A 22002-nucleotide genomic window follows, 5' to 3' on the forward strand; every position below is an offset into this window, starting at 1 on the left:
TTATACTTTTTAGTTTCGATTGTATTGCACGCAGGGCACGAAAAGCTGATAAGTAGTAGTGGCAACCCTGTTTCTCGATTTCCAAAAAAATAATCGAAATCAGCTGTTTTAACGAAATCGACTATTGAAAGGGTATCCCATCCAAAACGGGGTTGGCGATCTATATTTATATCAGATCCTTTCTCATATATATAATATAATATGTATATGTAAATAAACCAAATGTTTTTATTTTGTGAGCTGTTTACTGAAAAATTGCATAGAAGTTTGTATAATATACTAATGTACTACTAATATATACCAATATACATATATATGTATATGTTTTGCGTCTTATTTTCTTATCTTAAGTCAATATTTTCGTAGAAAACCATCGTACAAAATAATTTAGTGATCGGGTTTCGGCTTGACTCGGTGACCGACCTAACGCAAAGCCAGTGTTGTGAAACTACAATCATACCAGCATAAGCCATTGGTATCAATCATTAATACGATTAAAAACAATTTTAGCCACAAGCATTATGTGCATTTGAGTTCTCACGTTTAGAAATACATATTTAATTTTTATTAAAATACATTTATTGTGCTGTCCTAACTGTTGCTTTACATTAATTTTATATTTCGTGCAGTTCAGCTGAAATATGGAGCACGAAGTAAGCGATGAGGTCGCTTCACACATATGTACATATATTTTTTTTTTAAAGAGCGCGCAACCGTCTCTTTGCGTAATACTGGCAATTTTGGGATGTGCACTGCCGAACTTGAGTGTTGCAAAACAGGAAAAACAACGGGGTACAACAGCCTGCTAATAATAGTATATTGTTTAACATAACAGCCCTCTAACACGACAATGCTCACAAAAAAGGCAACAGTGCATCCACATGTTATGTATGCGAGTTAGTATTTTTTGGTATTTTTAATCACGAAACCCGACGGAAATATGTACCGCTCTTTTAACATTCTGTTACGTGCTTCATACCATCCCAAATTTAATTCTCAGTTCAGATTGGAATGTTAATAAACTGTAAAAGAGAATCCACAGCTCGTCCGTACGGTCGTGTGCCGCGGAAGCCTATATTATATACATATTTAACGTACTATATGCATACGTATATGCATATGTATTTATGTCGATCATAGTATGTATATATATTTGCCGCAGTACTGTTTGTTCGTTCGGTTCGGTTGTTGCACATAAAAGCCAAGTTTGGTAAAACACGAAATTTATTTAAAGCTTGTTTCACATTCCTAAAGTAAACTAAAATAATACAACTGTAATTTCTGTGTGCGTGTGTGTTTTTTTCGAATATTCTGTTGTGTAATTAATTTCAATATCTGCACACTTATTATTTCAAATATATTGAATAACAAACACATACACACATTTGTATTTGCGGATAGCTACATACATATGTGTGCGAGTGTGTATGTATATGTAATAATACAAAATAATTCCTTGTGTACCAAAAGTCGAAACAAATTCAATGGGCGTCAATCCCAAGGTGTGAGTGCTTAAAAATACATATACAAAAACATATGTGCATGTGTGCACATATGTACTTATTTACAAACGTACATATGCACATAAGTTGATTGTATATAAAACGGCTATGTGAGTTTTGTAGTACATTTGCACACACAGCAGACACACATTGATTAGTGTGTGTGTGTGTGTGTGTGTGCGCGTGTGTGTAAGTTGCATGGACAATGCTCATGCTTCCACTTTCATACGACCGTCCGTACACGTACCATACATACATATATGTATGCATGTGTGTGCATACATACAGCATACGTACATTTTTCGTGTGTATGCATAGCAATGGTGTTGGTTATGGTATTGGTATCCACATTCATTGCGAAGAGCCAAAGCCAAAGCATCTCGCCGAAACCACAAAACCGAAATAATAAATACATACGTGTAGCAACAAGCCGATAGAATCTTTTATTTTTGTATTCTTCTTATACTTAGTACACAATTTACTCTATCTTTCTTTACCCCCAATGTCCGTTCGTCTGTCTGGCCCTTTGCCTGGAATATGAATATTCCTGAAAATTCGTTAGCGATAGTGTGAAAATATTTTGTACACGCCCACTAGGGGACGCTAGTGTGTATACCCTGTAACCATTGAAAATGGGTATATGCAAGTTCGAACCATAAAGTGTGATTATTTTTGAAAGCGCTGATCTCTAAATTAATACGATATGTAGGTTTGAAAATTACAAAATATATACAATTATACGCAAATTGGGCTTATCTTTTTTGATATCTTCTCATTGGTCAAATGGTTGATTCAAAACAGTTTGTGTCTCACAAATTATAAGATTATCCGTGTTCACGGATTAAGAATATTTAACTTTGGATAGTTACCCCCCTTTATCGTTCCCCTAAACATCATAGTATTTGGAGACTTCAGTTTCTATCGAGTGGGGTCGAATAAACTGTTCTAACTAAGTAACAATTGCATGCAACAATTTTCTACAAATTTTCCACATTTTCGGGTGGATTTATATCGCAAAAGGTATCTACAGTTAACATTTTCCAAACAAATTCCACCTTTCTCAGTGTGGGCTGCAGATTTATATATAGATAATTTTATCAAGGAAGAATATTGAGATTAGGAACATTTTCTCTATCGATTTCGGAGCAGGTGGCGGCAGGTGTATTTATTGTTCCTTGGCCTCTTTTAATTTTTATTTTATTTTATATGTATATATATATTTAGTTTGTTTTGCCACATCCAATCTTTAAGTGTTTTATGGAGTTTGAGGGAAATATGAGTGGAAACCAGAAATAATATGTCTTGGTTTGAACCATTGCCCCGCATTTGCGCCCGGCTTTTGGGAATTGACTGCGTTAGGATTGTGTTTTGTTGTTTTGATAACGATAGCCCAATAATCGAGAAGACACTTTTGGACCCGTTTTTAGCTTTCATCAAACTGAGTATTGAGTATTCCGCAGTCGGCTGCATCCAATGTAAGGTTCGCACATGTTTTTGTGTCTAAACTACGACATTTATTTATATGTATATTGTATATACTACGAAAAAATGATTTCGAATCCCACTCTGTGTGATAAATGCACAAAAATCTTCTGGTCCACATGGTTTTCTGCTCGCTTATCTACTTATAGACTGTATTCTCACGATTCTCACGACTGACGAAAATAAATTGAATTCAAACTTTTATGCAAATATATGTATATATATCTATGTTACCACCAGTGGATGTTACCCGGCTTTGCCCACTCCAAGTTTTTTTTTGTAGAAAGATTTAAATCTTCCAGTACTACCTTAGAACCCCGATCGAAGTGGACTTTGCGCAAGGATATTTGAAAATGAGCTTTAAATCTATCTATAACTTTTAACTAATCTGTCTCGACTTGAGATTTAGTCGATGTCCCCTATTTTCCACCCAGAAAGAGTGGAAACAGTTTTTCACACAATCGTTATCATTAAAATTTCCATTGTTGCGCATTAAATTTTCTAATACCCTACTTTAAAAATATTGTTGAAATCTAAATGAATATTTTGTTGGCTGGCTCAAGGTCCAAGGTCCCAACCAACAAAATATTTAAAATTTGGAAAGTTCGCCAAAACCAACATTAAATATAAATGTTAAAAAAAAAGAAAGTAATGACGAAATAAAGAATTGCAATTGAGTATATCTGTAAAGGGATTCTTAAAGTTTCATCCCATATTTTTGCATATCCTTAACCCATTAAAAATAGTTGAAAATAGGTAAATGAGACATCTTTGACCCAACACTCTTGATCAGCTGAGTCTATTCTTGTCAAGTCTTAAATTTTACTTCAAATTATTTTATAAGGATCAGAAACCAAATACCGATGTATTATTACGAAAGACTTCCCATAGAGAGGTGCTAAGGGAAGACCATGGAGTAATATATAGATAGAGCGCGCTTTTGGATCAAAATCCCTTTTTAAAAATACTTTGTGCCAGATACCGAACTGGCAAACACCTGACTGTCTACAGCATTTTCTTCTGCAGCCCATAATTCAAAATAATTAGTACATATTTACTATTAGAAACAATATCCCCTTTTGTGTTGGGCTACAGCTTATGATCTAAGCTATTGCACTCTTCTAACTCATTGTTGTATTTCAAGCCTATGATTCAGTCAGTCAGAGAGTCATGTCTTCTTTCCACTCGCTTTCAACTTGCAAGCAGCTCGGGAGAAAGGGTGCTCAAAATAAGGTACTTTAACAATCGATCATTAATGTACTTAAAGACCAAAGACCTTCCTATATAACAGTTCTTATGCAATAACAGAGAAAAATATAATTAAATATTATATTATTATTATACTTTTAAAAAAGGGTATCTATGCCTCGACGTGCCAAATAGTTGGCATGTGTGCCTCAACACACTCACATTGTGGTGCAAATGTACATGTATGTGTCTGTGAAGCCAAGCAGAAGAAGAAGTTTATGAATTTAAGAAGATTGCAACGTTTTGTTCTGGGCATGACGTCACAGCTTAAGGCTTTTTGTGCGCGATCGTTGCGTACAGTAAATTAGTTACAATAAATTATTTACTATATAATAAGTTATTTACGTATTTATAATAAAGGTAGAAATTTAAGCTAAACAACAGAAGATATAAAATTTTATCAACTCTGACGTCATAATATATGATGTTGGTGCGCCTTTGTGTGCGTAACCCTTTGATTTTGTAGCCATGACCTTCTGGCATTCAAATTTTCTACCTACTTGCAACGGGACTCGGCCCTGCAACAACAACATTATTACCCAAATTGTGTTGTTATTTCTACGCGCTGCATTTTAAGACAGTGTCATTATTTGTCCCTTTCTTTGCACTTAGTTTCTTATGTATGTCCTCGAGATCTTGCTTGAAAGTCCAGGCGATCAAGACAGACGACGAAAACGAAACGGGACTTCGTCCGCACTGTTGCTGATTTGTAAGTGATTTATTGTTGCTTCCTATGGTAAATGTGCTTGTTTGATTTTGCATTTGCAGACCAATGTACCTTGCTTAAACTTTAACCCAGCAATAAAAGCTCAGAGTGACTTTTCCCTCCTTCTATTTGTTACTCAATGAGCCGCAGCGTAAGCTGCGCATCAAGCTTATGTCTGCATTTTTGTATGTATAGAAAAAAAAGCTGAAATGATTGTAACGGTAGGGCGCGTAGTTTACAGTATTTCCTATGGAGGCATTTAATACCCTTGCAGACATTTCTCTTTACCAGGAAGACATCGTCGTCCCTATAAACAATATATGTATGTTACATATTTATATTCTAGACCTTCAGCCGAGTCGTTGTAGCTCATTTCGATCGGGTACGGAGTATGAAAGTAATACAAAAGCTCAAACAGGTTTAAAGCTCTTCGAAAGTGGATTTGTTGGCCATAAAAAAAAGAGGCATTGATAAAAACAACGGACATACACCTACTTCTTTGAATTTGAATGTTTAATTTATTTAAATGTGCCCAGATTTAACAAACTTTAGTGCAACAATAAATTAATAAATATAAATGTATGTAGTCATGCACTTGTATGTGTACATATGTACATACATATATTTGTTGACACATAAACCGGTTGGGCTACACATACATTTTTGTAAATGTGAGCGAACGTTTTTTTTATACCCTGAACCCCCGTTCAAAATGGGTATATGGCTTATTTGCAAAGGTATGTAACAGGCAACAGAAATCATCTTCGGCCCCATTAAGCTCATATATTCTTGATCAGGAAGACAAGCTGACTCAATCGGCCTGTTTAATTTCACAAATAAATACCGTATCTGGGCCCAAAACCAAACCATATTATTCAATATATGAATGAAACACTTTTTAATACTTGGAAATACAAATACATACTTGTATGTATGTACTTTATCGAGTTTCAGTTTTATTTCACATTTACATATAGTATGTATGTATGTATGTTGACACGCTTCTGTCCTGCTCGCACCAACGAACAAACGAAATTTCTTAAAATTACACAGACACACACACACACACTATACTATATGAATAACATTGGCGGGTTTGATCAAAACTTCATGCTTTGAGAGAAGCCACGCGCATTCATGTTTTAACTACATTGTGTGCTTGTATGTAAATCCATATGTTTGTATAACACTTGTTCTCAAAGTGAAGACTTCTTTTTCCAAATATTTTATTTATTTTTATTTTGTAAATTGATATATGTCCGTCTATCTGATTCTCTGCGAAATAGTCTTTCAGTAAACTCGGCACTTATAAGTTTCACTATGATTATGTTATCAACATCGGACTACTATATCATGTAGATACCACAGGGACAATTCGTCGAAAAATAGGATCTTGTTGGAAAACATTTTTGTTTTTATTTAAATATCCTGACCAAACTCGGGACTTGTCTGTTTCACTATGCTTCCCAAATATATTCAATATCCTATCAACATCAGACCACTTTATTATGTAGTCGATATAGAAGCGATCGCTTGAATAGTAGGTTCTTATATGGAAAAATATTCTGTTTTCCAAAAGCATTTACGAGCTTCAGTATTCTCACATATCTGGAAAATGGAAGGGTATTAAATCGTCGGCATGCCGAAGATATCGTTATTTTCTTCTTAATTTGTCGGGTAACGAAATTTGGCAATGTCAATAAAAGAAAGTAATAAACCAGGTTCATAAACCTAACCTTAAGTCGAGACGTTTGAAGATCGAGACTTAATATTTGAAATATATATTCTCGTACCATACGGAGTTCAAAATTTTCTTTGTATATCTCTTTCCTTTTTATACCCTGAACCCATTAAAAATGGGTAATCAGGGTATATTGTATTTGTGCAAATGTATGTAACAGGCAGATGGAAGCATCTCCGACCCCATACAGTATATATATTCTTGATCAGCATCAATAGCAGAGTCGATCTCGCCATGTCCGTCTGTCTGTCCGTCCGTCCGTCCGTATGTATGAACGCAAGGATCTCAGAACCTATAAGAGCTAGAGACTTAAAATTTTAGCTGTAGGTCCTCTTAGTACCCGCGCAGATCGAGTTTATTTCCGATATTCGATAACTTGCTCTGTTTCGAAGTAATCGATAAAAACCGATATCAAAATCCTGTTTTTTTGGGCAATTTTGGTAAATAATAAGAGCTAGAGTCACCAAACTTATGTAGCTTCTAGAATAGTATATATATATATCAAGTATCTTTCATTTTATACCTATCGCCACCTCCCCGCTACCACCGCAAAGCTATAAATCAAGTTAATTATCCAACATGTACACACACACATTCATACGCGTCTGCTTTGAATTCTGTCAACAGCATTGTTTTTTTCTCATTGAGACTCAATTATTGGTGTGGCTCTTGAGTAGAGGCGGCGGCAAGTGGTGCGGTTAGTTGCGAGTTCGAACCCAGCCAAGGGAACAATCATTTTTTATTTAAATTTTTCTTTGTTGCTACTAAAGCAAACCAGCGCGTAGCGCGGGCTGCATTTGGTGTTGGAAGAAGAGGGTTCAGGGTATCCCCTAGTCGGGAGGTCTCGACTAGAACCTCTTGTTTCTTTTTAATTTTGGTTCAATCGGATGGAGGTATAATATTATAGATATGGGTACAACATCTGAACTATAGTCTAAATAATAAATTTGAGGTTTCTCGATATTCTAAGCTCTGAAATAGTTTGGTGTTTAAAGTTCGACTCAAGCTTTAAAAAGTTTTTGACGTTTTAAGTTTTGTCCGATTTGCCTGAAACTTATTTTCAAAGCTCTACATAAGAACTTAATGTATACGTGTTTCAGCGATTATGGAAATTCCACTCGCAGCAGTGGTAAATTGGCGGAAAACGGATGTATGAAAGTTTTTTGTTTACCATATGATCAGTTTCAAAATCATTTTCAAAGTTTTTTGAAAACATTTACTTTACGCGTGCCACGGGGAAGCCCGGTTTATACCCGCTAGTATGTTATATATCTATAAGCGTATGTACTTGTGATGTAAAAACATATACATACGTACATATGTTTGTATATGCTGTACGTATGCACACAGGCCGGCCTGCAAGCTAAGAAGAAGCCTGTTGGTCACATAGCATTGCGCATTGGGAAATCACATATACATACATACAACATGTGTGTACATACATACAACATGTGTGTACATACATACATACATACGTACATACATACATACATACGTACATACATACATACATACATACATACATTCGTATTTTCATAGCCATGTATGTAGATCTGCCGTACACCAACAAATTCGTGTGCGAAAATTTAACTGCATGCATGTGTTGAAATTTATTTGTACAGATGTGCGTATACATGCGTACATAATTACATATATACATATGTACGTACATATATGTATATCTACAAAATGTTGTATAAAGCTAGCTTGCTTTTGGACATTTTGTGCGGTTTGCATTCACACACATACACGCATACACACATACACACATACAGGTACACAGTGAATGACGCGCCGACACCGACACATTCGACTCTCACGCCATAAAAAGAGAGAGCCAAAGCCACAGTGGGTTTTGTTTCGAAAGTTTTTATGAAAATTAAAGTTAACAAACTTGTATTCAGTATTGAACATTATATTAGAATCCTATTCGGAAATGTGGAGCATTAAATATTATGATATTTATAATTTTTGTAATTTTCCATCATTTAAACAAAATATCCAGTATACCATTGATACAATTTTACCATATTCAGGCCGCATTTATGGTGATAACTAAGTTAATGTATTGTAGACGAAAATAAATATTTGAATATGCAAACTATTTTGCAAACTTAAAAACCTCAATATATGCGAGTTATGGGCAGACTCGTATCACTCAACCAACTACTATTCTGTTGTGAGTAACAGGCAGAATGAAGAAGGAGAATGATATAAAAGTAAAGGTTAAACATAAATAGTTGTAGTAGACTATGTTTGTCACTTGCACCAGTGTGCGTTGCCATTCGATGCAACTGTTTCTTTCTTGCTTCGATTATGTATTAGTATTATTCGGGTTGATGAAGCTGCAGCTGCTTCTGTGCTTTTGACTCTCCTCTCATCGACCGATTCAGTTTTGCTCGTCGGTTTTTGCGTTTGTCGTGACAACGAATGCATACAGCACATTGATACATACACACGCACACACATTCACATTCACATTCACAGCACATACACATACATATAGACATGAATATGCACATGCACATATTTTTGCCAGCCTACGACAAACATACATGTATGTGCACGTACGTACATACATATGTACATAGAATTGCATGTACTATAGTATTCAGATATGTTTGTATGTATGTATGCATCTACATCTTAACATTCCCCGTTGATATTTTACAAATGTGTGTCACTAAAGAAATGTTTCTTGTAACGTCAAACTTTCTGTAATTTGTAAAAGCATAAGTAGTTCTTAATCGTTGGGTTTTATATCATAATTATTATAAATTAACTTAAATGATATTATTATTATACTAATAAGAAACTTACAGACTGGTCCATACGACTGCGTAATTCCCTATTTATGTCAAATTTAAGGAATACATTTTGATTGAAATGTTTGGGTTCGTGACTTTAAGGTTGGAATCCCAAGCGGTAACTATGCATTTTCTTGGATCTGTATAAATTTTATATCTCCAGACGTTTTTATGATTTCGTTTTTATTCCAAAATTGAAGACAACATTGAACAAATTTGCAATGATTTTATCCACATGTCCTTAAAATTAAAGGCGAATGTAGCTTACCCTAAAATTAATTAAATAAACAACTGCAAAAGTATACATAGAAAAGCGTATGGTAGATCAAGCTTTTGTCAAATTACCGACAATTCAAAAGGTGAAATATTATTAATACTAAACGGGCATCTATATGCAAAATACACTCTAGCTTTTTTATACTCCGCGATAAACTCAAGAAACAGTAATTGCAAATTTTATGTATACTTGATGTGCATATATTTTAAATTAACTGTCTCCACCTCTTATAGTCTCTGAGATCGTATAGATAGACGGTCAGACTGAACGTATATTGTATTGATCAGAAGTACAATTAAAGTATGTTAGATATACTTGAATTCATACACAATACCTACCGATACGCACATACATTTATAGCAAGAAAACAAACCCTTTCTGAATCGGTTGAAATCCGGAGTTCTAGTTTATTTCTTAATATCCATTTTATTAATGTCAATTTTTGAGCAGTGACTAAAGCCCTAAATTTTGCGAATGTGAAGTATGTTGTTTGTAAATTTTCCCATAGGGAACCATGTTTTTTTTCACATTTGCCAAAAGTGTTGGTATTCGCCCCAAGTAATCCGTGTTTTTTGCGATGACATCGAATTTCGTATGGATGCTATTTAAAATATGAAAGTATCATTACCACAAAGAGCTGATATAACACAGTTTTTAACATTTAAAGATGGCCAAATCCCGCAAAGAGTCCATTAAGGGGAACCCCTTCTACGAGAAAACTTTGTGGATCTTAGGTAAATCAAATTAAACCGATTGTTGCTGTTTATTTAAAAAAGCGGTACTATTGCCAATCACATGTGACAACCGACAACTGACGCCTGCTAATGGAATCGCAGAATGTGAACTTTGTAAATGTAAGAAATGTTGAGCATAGTGGAATATCATGCTATAAGTGTAGCTTGCAACTTCTCTAGGAAGACGACATGTTCGGCCTGCAACATTTGCAGTGGAATGAGCAATTAGATATTACAAGTTGAATTACTTGGACCAAAGATCTACATGAGGATGTGGGAACTCTAGTTCACGAACCGAAAACCCTAATGCAGGGAGCTGGCTCGAACCGTAAGCCAAACCGACCATTTGCGGTTTTCAGCTCTGATCAAAAGTGCAATTTAATGCTAGAATATACTCGTATATATACACACATACATATATATTTATTATTATTTATGTATGTACATATGCCTATTCGTATGTAGATGTGCATTCGTGTAGTTCAGTTCTGTTCAGGCACATGCAAACTACATATACACACGTATGTATGTATGTATGTGTGGCTGTCTCTTTGTATAACAACCACCCACACATTCAAATAATAACGGAGTGGGCTCCAAAATCGTTTGGTTTAAATGGAAGCAAAATCTGCAATAGCAACAACTAGCATCAGCTCACGAAGCACACACAAAAAACTAATGCACTCGGTAGATCTGAACTCCGACCCCTGCACCAACATATGTACGAGTACTCGTATATATACACACACACGTAGGTACACACACACAAGTATGTACAAGGATAAACGTGTGTGTGTGTGTGTGCATGTATATGCAGAATACAACACGCGCCCGTACGAAGTAGGCTCAGAGAAATCTGAACGGTTCCTGTCTGTCTGAGTTAGTGTTAGTTTTGGGGCATGCTTTTCTATGTATGTATGTATATAAGTACGTTGATGTATGTGTTAGTAAAAACATACATTGTGTGTACATATATTTAAATATACATGTACGCAAAAGAGCATGAAATCTTAAAGCAATACATGCATTAGCAGCCCGGACAATGCTAATTCACTTCACCTCACCGGCAGCTGAATACCCTAACCAACCCACAAACAACTCTCAGCTCCCGCTTTTACACTTTTGAAGACCTTCAGCTAACCAAGGCACCAAGGATATCAGAACTGGACTTAAAACATACTTTTTCATATACCCTGTCCTTGAATACTGCTCTTGCAGCTGGTACCTGCAGTATATTAATAGGTAGGATCGTATTGAGTCAGCTCAGACTCAGTGGCAATTTCTGCTTTCTGCCTTACGATTGCTATTATTTATTTATTTTTATTTATTTATACTTATATACTCCAGCAGGTTTCTCCTTCTTGATTTGCCGAGATGTTAACCAAGCGTAGAACAATCCTCGGTGTTGTCTTCCTATATAAGTTGATTGTTGGCGACATAGATTCTTCTTTTCTGTTGTTAAGGCGTCTGCAATTCTCTGCTCCGTCCAGACCTACCAGGAATTATCTCCCCTTATTCCTATCTAGCCCCTAAAAAAAATCGTTCCTTTCACTGACCATTCCCAGCTATGAATAAGGGCATAGCTTCCGGGTCGGTGATTTCCCATCATTATCTCTTTAACTTTTAGCTTTTAAAAGGAGTCTAAAGCTAATCGAAACATACAAGTATATTGGTCTGTCCGCATCAATTCAAATTGTTTACGACTGTTTGAAGTGAGAAATTCCAAAATGTTCGTTGTTGCCTTTCAGTCTTGATGTCAAGTAAACCTTTTAAATTTGAACTGCTCAAAATGCTAGAATGCCTTTCTAAAGAAGCCCTCCCCAAATAGTTTCTTTCACTTTTGATATGATCAGTAATCAAGTTAATGATCATAAGGCCAGAATTGTGACACAATTCGAACAGTGGAAATATCAGGATCCTTACGATATTAGGTCAGTCAGTAAGTCAATCAGGTCAAACAGTCTTATAAATAGAAAGAAATAAAATGGATTTGTTAAAAAATAGATAATAATTAAAAAACCGTTTTCATTTCCAGATTAAATGCATCAAATTAAAAAATACTCATGTTGAAAAATCGTAGTGAGCAGATAAAACCATTCTCATCTGAGATTGCAAAACATACAACGAACGAAAAAGAGGAAGAACATTTAAACCTTTAATAAGGCCTAATTGAAAGGGAGATGCAAGTGGAAAGTTTTTTGCAAAAGAATATCCCGCTGACAAGTAGTTCCTTCATATTAACACTTAAAATAACGGCAGTAACAATAAGGATCCTACCGATTCGGGCAATTTTAGCACAACTCGAACAAACTGTAACAGATAGAAAAACAGCTGCTGTAGCTCTTGAAGCAGAATATAGGCTGGTACTAAACGCATTCAAAACTAAACTCGCAGGTGAGGTGATGGCGGATACGGACGAGAATCTCGCACAGAGCTGTGACGATTTCGAGACCAGAGACAGAGACAACTCAACACAAGACAACAGCAATCCCGAGAAACAGCCGCCAAACAGTAATAAGAAATCGCATAGCACAGCGGCTTGTGATGCCGATACGAGAATTGATTGCAAGCGAAAAAAGTTGTCACCTTTAACCTACATAAGGAGAGACAGCATCGGCTATGAGAGCAGGGCCAAGGATGCCGATGGGAACGACAGGAACGATGGGAACGATGGGGATGACGATCAAAGAGAAAGAGAAAGCAACACATGTCCTGGCGGTAGTACAATAGCAACGAATTCAGATGGTCTGGAAAGAAGGATGTGTGGTGCACCTTCGCATGATGAGCATGAGCCGGCCCCTAGATCCCTAGATCCAGCAGCTACTCCAACGGAATGTGACAGAGCTGCAAACGATGAAGAGACCGATTCTAGAGATCGGCTGGCACTAGGCCAGCTATCGAGAGCCGAACCAATTGACCAATATGCGACAAATACATATATTGCACCCGAGCAGGCGCTCGTAACTCGGGTCGAGCTCGTTGTGCCCGGCCAGGTGCCAATTCAGGTGCCCATCCATGCGCCTGCATCTTCTGTATCTTCCGGAGCGCTTGACTCAATGTTGTCGTCGTCTACGTCGCATACGGAGTCACATTTTAATAGCGATGTCCGTTTTGGTGCTACGACTTCGCCCACAAGAAGGGCGGAAACTGATAAAAACAATGGTTGTGAAATAGACTCCTCCAGCTTGAGTGTAAGGATTCCTACTAATTTAACATTAACAACAACGGGTGATATTTTGACTAGTGATCGGCGTGCAGCAATATGGGCACCGCATGGAGAATATAAGGATGACCATGCCCAGGCTGGCATCGATGGGGAGGAGGGCCAGGCGCAGGAGCAGGAGCATGGTCAGGCCAATCCCAACCAGGATCGTTTACATTTGAGCTGCGACTCAGACATCTATCGCACTCAGCAGCAGCAGCAGCACCGTCAAGACCAAGAGCAAAGACAGTCGCATTCGCATTCGCATCCGCATCCCGCCGAACTTTTATTACAAATCGAGAAGGATACAACTTCGTCGGCAGGCTTTGGCCTGCAAATACAACAGAACTTTACTCATCAGCAACAGCAGCAGCAACCACCGCATATTCAAAACCAACTGCAAAATAACATGTACGGCCAAATGATGCCACAGCAACACACACACACACACCAGCAACAGCAGCAGCAGCAGCAGCAGCACCTCCTCCACCACAACATACATCAGGAGAATATTCATGAACATCAGCACCAGCAGCAGCAGCCACATCTTTATCCCAATTACATTCATCAGCATTATGCTCACGATCAGCTGTTTGCCCTACATCATACTCAGCCCCAGTGCCAACAGCAGCTGCAGCAGCAGCAGCAGCAGCAACATCAGCTCCAAGAGCAGCATCAACAGCATCAGCAGCAACATCAACAACAAACACAGCTCCTGCAGCACCGACATCACATTGAATGCCATGGCCATTTGCAGCAGCAGCAGCAACAGTCCATTCAGCAGACGGGACCGCATCCTCATCCACAGCAGCAACAGCAGCAGCAGCAACTGCAGGAGCCCTACCATGATCTGATGATGGACGAGTTCCACGAGGATCCATGCTCAGCGTACAAGTTGTGAGTAACGTATGAAGCACGTTCATTACATACAAATATATATATATATATATATATATACAGACAAATAATCCTTCACTTTAGGTGGGTGAAGTGGTTAAGTTTTGTATATTCTTGATCAGGCTACGCCTGTGCGACTGTTTAAACTCGCGAGAGGCTTCAAATTTATCCGATATCTGTTTTTTTTCGATATATCCCATTTGCATAGTATCGATAAATATCGAGAGGCTTCAAAATTTTCGATTTTGTTTGTATCGATATCGTCCATTTTCATATTATCGATAAATATCGTTTTTGGACGTCATTTGAGGATTTCAAGAGCTGAATACGCAAAAGTTTTTAAGAAGATTGTCGTGTAGTATAAACAGATAAACCCGGCGATCTTGGAAATTTGATTAATTTTGTTTTTTTCGATATCTCCCATTTGCATAGTATCGATAAATCTCGTTTTTGGGCATAATGTAAGAATTTCAAAAGCTGAATACGCAAAAAGTTGGAAAGAAGGTTCTCGTATAGTATACACAGATAATGTCTGGAAACTACGAAAGCGAGAGGCTTTAAATTTTTTCGATATCTGTTTCTATCGATATCTCTCATTTGCATAGTATCGATAAATATCTTTTTTGTCTATAATTTGTTGTTAAGAAAGTTCTCGTTTAGTATACATAGATAAAGAATGTTTTCATTCTTTTGGATATGCAGCTTACTTTTCCGATATTCCAATAAACTTGGTGTAGTTTAACTTTCTGGACACTTGCTTCATGTTAAAAGCTAAAGCCATCCTTATGCTATGAAAGTCTCATTAAAATTATAAACACGGAAGCCAATCAATAGTACATTTCGAATGCTTGTTAAGGTAGCTTGGCTTGGGATTCGGGGCATCTCGGGGTATCTTTATCTTTAAAATATAATAGCTTATAATTGGAAAGTCACAATTCATATTATTGCAGAACACTTTCGCCGAGCAATGCAAAACCGGAAAATCAAGATGATGGCTACGAGACGAGCGCAGGAGATGTTTTGACACCCAACTCGCATAGTTCATCGACGCATTCGGTGACGCCACAGCATCAGATGCAGCACGGCGGCCTTGGACATGTTGGGCAAAACAAGCACGAAGATCTGATCGCATCGCAGCAGAACTCCAACAATAATAATCAGCAATCGGCGGCAACCACGTCCAGCAGCAGCAGTCCGCAGGTGCAAGCATCAAGTGGGCAAAGTGTCCTGCCCGATCTTTCCATGCCCCAGAGCGTGAATGCGAGGACCTCGAATAACGTTGATGTTGCTCTATCGAATGATCCCTACAGTTTCATGGCAGAAGAGATGAGTATTCTGTCACCGGGAGGTCAGCAGGCGGTAGATCTGCCAGGCACCTCAAATCCCTCTAGCTATTCGCCTGTGCCAGTTGCAGGATCAGGATCAGTTGTCCAACAGTCCAACAGCATGTACAACATCAAGGATCATCAGCAATCGTTGCAGCAATCGGAGCAGCGCCCGCCAAACGGTGAGCCCCTCGCGGAATCTCATCATAGTACAGATACCAGAATCGAATCCCAAGATGCCAACAACTCCAACTGCGATCTAAATGCCAGGACTGGATCGGTGCCCAAAAGAAGGGGACGTAAAAAAAAGCTAATCGATGCGGATAATAGTATGCAAATGGTAGCTCCACAACAACAGTGGTAAGTTCCTATCCCAGGCCATATCCCTTATTTCACTCTTAGTTCACAGTTCAAAATGGTTATATGAAAGTCTTCTATGCGCTAGACATTTCATGATAAAAATATACTACCCTCTACAGGGGTAAAAAAAATATATAGAAAATATATTTAATATGTAGGCTGAGATATGGGTATAGATTTTAAGGGGCTGAAAATCACTGAGTCGATGGAAGAGAGCCAGTTTGGACTCTTACTCATAGAGAGTCCATGAAGGTATTGAGAAAAAAAAAGATTTAATAGGTTCATCGTATAGATTGAAATGAGTTGTGCTTAGTCTAAACTGTCGTGCACGTAGGTAGGAATAAGGAGGGGAGGGGGGGGGGGTAATAGTTGGTTTGTCTAGAGGTCACAGAGAAGACAGCCTACAAGAAGAGGAGCATCTATGCCCATAACTATTTGAGTCTAGTAATTAAGTCCGAAATGCTCTCAGTGTCCGATTTAGCCCAATGTATCTCATTTATTCATTTTCATTCATTAAATTGTTTGCAGCTTGAATTTGTTGACTGATTTGCTAAGCAGCTTGTAATTTTTGTATCTTGAAACAGTGGCGGCAGGGATGGCAGCGGAGGATCCGATGATATCCTAAACATGAAGCCCAAGGAGCGCAAGAAGCACGATCGATTCAATGGGATGTCCGAGGCGGAAGTTATTAAGCGAACGATACCCGATCATCTTTGTGATAATCTTGATATTGTTATAGTGAGTTGTAAATTTCGTAAAGCAAGACGAATGTCCATTTATTTCGATGAGCTACGAAATTCGAAAAGATTAACTTATTTATTCTCCCAAAAAAACCTGCAGGTCGGCATAAACCCTGGCCTGTTCGCTGCCTACAAGGGCCATCATTATGCTGGACCCGGCAATCACTTCTGGAAATGCCTCTATCTATCCGGACTCACCCAAGAGCAATTGAGCGCCGATGACGATTACACGCTAATCAAGCAAGGCATCGGGTTCACCAATATGGTTGCGCGTGCCACCAAAGGCTCCGCCGATTTGACGCGAAAGGAAATCAAAGAGGGTAGCCGCATTTTGCTTGAAAAACTTCAACGATTTCGACCCAAAGTTGCCGTTTTTAATGGCAAACTTATATTTGAGGTTTTCTCTGGCAAAAAGGAGTTCCACTTCGGTCGGCAACCAGATCGTGTCGACGGCACAAATACTGTAAGCATATTTCAAACTCTTTTTCTGCTAGCTTAAAGGTTATAAGAACTAACAAGCTGAATTGGGGACAGTTGTGGTTCCCAGGGCTCAAACCGGATGTCAATATTGAGTTTCTATTTGAAAATGTTCGCTTAATGTGTATCGGACAACCATAAACAAATCAAAAAAAATCCGTGGATGGGTTGATAGTTCCAGCTATATGAAATACCAGTCCGAATTTAATACTATTTTGCTCATATATGAACATATTAATGTTTGTAACTGGAATTTGATAAAGCGGTTAAAATTTGATAATCATATTTGGGATAAACCCTGCACACTTCTCAAGATAGACCATTTGCACAGATATATCGCCTAGCCAGACTCAAGTACATGGGGTACAACCACTTCTCTGTTGATCCTTTTTAAAAGTATCTGCAAATGTGCAGCAGGAAGCATCTCTGACCAAATAAATTATATATATTCTGGATCAGATCGACGAGCTGACTCGACGAAGCCATGATCGATCGTCTGTATGGCATCATTTATCTCAGAAACTACAAATGCTAGAGAATTGAAATATATTTAGCATACGCAGAACGAGTTTATTGCTCTCTATTTGATGTATCTTAAAAACAATATCGGTTTTAAGACTTGTTTTTTCTTCTAAGCAAAACTCGAGGATTATAAGAGCTATTTACACAATTACAATTCCCCCTAAAATTGAAAAATAACAAGTAACAGGTTCTAGTCGGGAGTCCCGACTAGGGGATACGTCTTCTTCCAACAGGCGATAGGTATAAAATGAAAGATACTTGATATATATATACTATTCTAGAAGCTACATGTCAAGTTTGGTGACTCTAGCTCATATTATTTACCAAATTTGCTCAAAAAACAGGATTTCGATATTGGTTTTTATCGATTACTTGGAAACGGGGCAAGTTATCGAATATCGGAAACAAACTCGATCTGCGCGGGTACTATGAGAACCTAAAGCTAAAATTTCAAGTCTCTAGCTCTTATAGGTAATGAGATCCTTGCGTTCATACATACGGACCATACTAATACCTTGTCCTTTGTTATTTACATCTATCTGGGCGCCATGGGAATGTAAGCCACAAAGGTACTCAAGAATATATTTAGCCATAGTGTGTAGCAAAGTAAAGAAGCACATTCACAGCGTTGTATTTCATTCACATAGTTGTATTTAAATGTAATGAAGGAAGCTAGACGGTTTATAAAGGAGGCTCGTCGCTGGACTAGATCACGCTTGCTTACGTTTAAGATTGCATATAACAATCAATCCTTGCCTGTAACTTATTCAATCTGTATCAATCTTTTTTTCAGTATATTTGGGTGATGCCTTCCTCATCGGCGAGGTGCGCTCAGCTGCCTCGCGCTGCGGACAAGGTGCCATTTTACGCGGCGCTGAAAAAATTTCGCGACTTTCTCAATGGACAAATTCCGCACATGGACGAGTCGGAATGCGTGTTCACGGAGCAGCGTATAAGACAATGTTGCGAGCAGGAATCGCTCAAGGGTATGCCTCCAGCTGCTGTTGCCAGCGCCAGTAGCCATACTATTGCCAATGATCTGAAGCAATCTAGTCTTATGTTTGGCAATGACAATGTCGGCGGCGGCAGTGGCAGTAGTAATATTGATCCCGGCACAGATTGTTCCAATCAGGTTGTTGATAAACTGCTGCCGCACTTCAATCCAAATATGTCCAATGTGATACCACGTGACGGAGCAGGTGCAGGAGGAGGCGGAGGAGGAGGCGGAGGATTTATGTACGGCAATAATGATGAATCGATGAGAGCGGCGGGCTCTATAACGGAGCACAACTATTTGTCCGTATTTGGAAATCAACATCAGTCACAACAGCCGCTGCCAGAGAAAAAGAAACGTGGCCGACCCAAAAAGATCAAAGGACAAGAGATGATTGATCCAACAAACGGGGCCAAGGTCATCACACTAACGCCTCAGCATGACTTTAATAATATATTGAATCTGTCCATGATTGCGGGTGCAGCGGGTGCTGGAACAGGTGGAAGCGGTGCCAGCGGCAGCGAGATGCCCACCAAAAAAAAGAGGGGCAGACCCAAGAAGCTAAAGCCCACACTCGAGAATATACTAACAACAACAGCGACAGCAGCAGCAGCTGCAAAGCATCCGAATTCAGGTGCGAATCCGCAGTCAGCAACAGTCACAAGCAACAACAGCATGCACACGATTTCAATGGAGCACACAGCGTCGCCGCAGAGTAGCCATCAGGCGCCGCCCAGCCTGTACAATACGCCGCCGCCGTCTCACATATTGTATACGGCATCTGCATCGCCGATGGCATCGCCAGCAGCTCTCAATTGCAGCTATTCGCACTCGCATGGTACACCGCCAGTGGGCCAGGTCGATCATCAGCAGCAACAGCAGCAGCAGCAACAGCAGCAACAGCAGCAGCATCATTTGCAGCAAATCACGGATCATTTGCCGGGCAATCATCAGAGCCAGGTCGTTGTCGGTATTAGGGATCAGCCGCATCTGGGCGAAACTCCGCCGCCAAGCTCACCAAATATGTGCAGCGTTGTTGATTTTGAGCCGCCGACGGATCGCAATGATGGACAGGATACAAATCTGGTTATGTCGCAACAGGGCCGAATGGTAGATAAATCGCAATCATACCCCAGCTCAGTTGCGCAGCGCGACGCAGAGCCACTTTCGCATGTCCAGGAACATTATCAGCAGCAGTGGCTATCGCCAGGCCAGGATCAACAGCAATCCGCCCAAAAGGTTAACCAGCAAACACTTCAATCTCAGTCCTCGCCCGTCGCCGTCGCCGTCGCCGTCTCGCACTATCCGCAGCCCAACTATCAGCCAGACACTCCGGAGCATTGGCATCGTTTCGAGGAGCACAGCAATCAGAGCAGATCCTATATGCTCCCATCTCCGCACCATCATAACCAGCATAACATCAACAATATGAGTCCACAGCTGAGCGGCACGCAGTCGTCTGGCCAAATTCAAGCGCAAGCTGCCTCTGATATGTCACGCAAGAGTCTGTCAGGTCTCGAGTCTTTGGTCGATCAGATACCAACAATAAGTGAACACGAATCAAGTGCAATATCCTCGGCAACGGCAGCTGCAGCTGCGGCTGCTGTCGAAAGCCGTTTACTTGGCCTCCAGCAGCAGCAGCAGCAACAAAAGCGCTGCCATCAGGAAAATGATGTTGTTCATCCGGAAGCCACAACGAACAACAACAATGTGATTAGCAATTTCTCTGTCAGCAGCCTGGCGGCTTCTGCGGCAACGACGAATACGAATACGGAGACCCATTTGGCACAGCCTAGCAGTAATGCCAGCAGGCCCGAGAGTGGGCATAGTATCAACAGCAACAACAACAACAACAACAGCAACGAGTATTCGAACCATAGCCAAGTGGGGTATCCGCATCATGCAAGCCATTTGATCAGCAGCGCATTGGCGACAGCAGCAACTGCGGGCAATGCACAGGTGTTGTCACCGCATCCACATGCCCATCCGCATTCGCAAATGTATATGGATCATGCGCACATCACATCGCACATGGCTCACATGCCGTCGGTGAATGTTAACTCAATGTACGGATCACCATACGGGCCGCAGCATGGCACCTCGGCGCCGGATTACGGTCATCATGGACACTATGGCGTTCAAAATGCGGCACCCACGTTGCACGTGCCAAGCCCCAATTATCCGTATGCACATCCGTATGGTCACACTCCACCGCAGGGCAATTACACGGGCTTCGCACATGCCCATACACATCCCCATCCGCATCCCCATCCGCATGCCCATCCGCATCATCATCATCATCATCACGGCCATGCAGCGCATCATTTGAGCGTCTTCGAGCGACTCAAGCCGTCCGACATAAGCGGCTACAGCGGCTTCTGATGGCAGCACGAGCAGCAGGACTAACAACAACAACAACAACAACAAATATGATACGAAGCCGGCGGCGTGATTTAAACACGGATGCGGCCCCTTTCGCCCCTCGCCCAGCAATCTCCGGCTAGGCCGTTTATACTTACATAATAGTTTAAGTAAATTTTACAATTAAATAAGATAACCAAAGACTCCGCCTAATAAATTTCTTTTGTAAGCATCAACGGACAATTAATATTACTTAGATCTGTGTGCGTGTATATGTATATGTATTATCATAGTAGTCTCTTTGTATGTATATGTTACATACAATACAATACGTATTTGTCTGCGTAATACATACTCTCTATCTTCTCTCTTTGTCTTTGTGGGTATGATGTAAAAACCGATATTTAATATATATACATTACAGTATATTACGTTACGTCGTAGTGAACACCATAATTCGTTTTATCAGTAGACATATATAAGATTAATCACAAGTAACTATCTCCAACAATCTGTGTACTCTAAGTTCGAATTCGAGATATGTGTCTGTGTTTTCTTCATTGAGATAATAATCCTCATTTAAATCTGTTCTGTGCAGACTGATTTTATTAGCGAAAATTGAACACA

At 39.4% G+C, this 22002-nt stretch overlaps 1 protein-coding gene across 3 annotated transcripts; it reads left to right on the top strand.

The window, feature by feature from the left end:
- The first annotated feature begins 1001 nt into the window (after positions 1-1001).
- On the top strand, positions 1002-21741 carry Tdg (Thymine DNA glycosylase). Of its 3 annotated transcripts, none has more exons than XM_064681545.1 (6): positions 1002-1139; positions 12533-14596; positions 15547-16281; positions 16866-17019; positions 17122-17484; positions 18814-21741. In XM_064681545.1, the coding sequence occupies exons 2-6, from the start codon at positions 12678-12680 to the stop codon at positions 21394-21396; spliced, it is 5754 nt and encodes a 1917-aa protein (XP_064537615.1). In that variant the 5' UTR covers positions 1002-1139; positions 12533-12677; the 3' UTR covers positions 21397-21741. The 3 variants fall into 3 exon arrangements, with proteins under 3 accessions (XP_064537615.1, XP_064537613.1, XP_064537616.1); XM_064681543.1 differs by having other exon boundaries at positions 1020-1210; XM_064681546.1 differs by lacking the exon at positions 1002-1139 and adding an exon at positions 1357-1504.
- Positions 21742-22002: the final 261 nt, after the last annotated feature.

The sequence above is a fragment of the Drosophila montana genome, unplaced genomic scaffold (assembly GCF_035044405.1).
Source record: "Drosophila montana isolate Dmon_TW-CO22-7 unplaced genomic scaffold, ASM3504440v1 contig_2397_1, whole genome shotgun sequence".
Classification (NCBI taxonomy): Eukaryota; Metazoa; Arthropoda; class Insecta; order Diptera; family Drosophilidae; genus Drosophila; species Drosophila montana.

What these genes read in the sequence shown, in the direction of transcription:
- Tdg (XM_064681545.1), top strand. Translation starts at nt 12,678, where the DNA reads ATGCAAGTGGAAAGTTTTTTGCAAAAGAATATCCCGCTGACAAGTAGT. An exon ending in CCATGCTCAGCGTACAAGTT is followed by an intron (nt 14,597 to 15,546) that starts GTGAGTAACGTA and finishes ATATTATTGCAG; the next exon opens with AACACTTTCGCCGAGCAATG. An exon ending in ATAATCTTGATATTGTTATA is followed by an intron (nt 17,020 to 17,121) that starts GTGAGTTGTAAA and finishes AAAAACCTGCAG; the next exon opens with GTCGGCATAAACCCTGGCCT.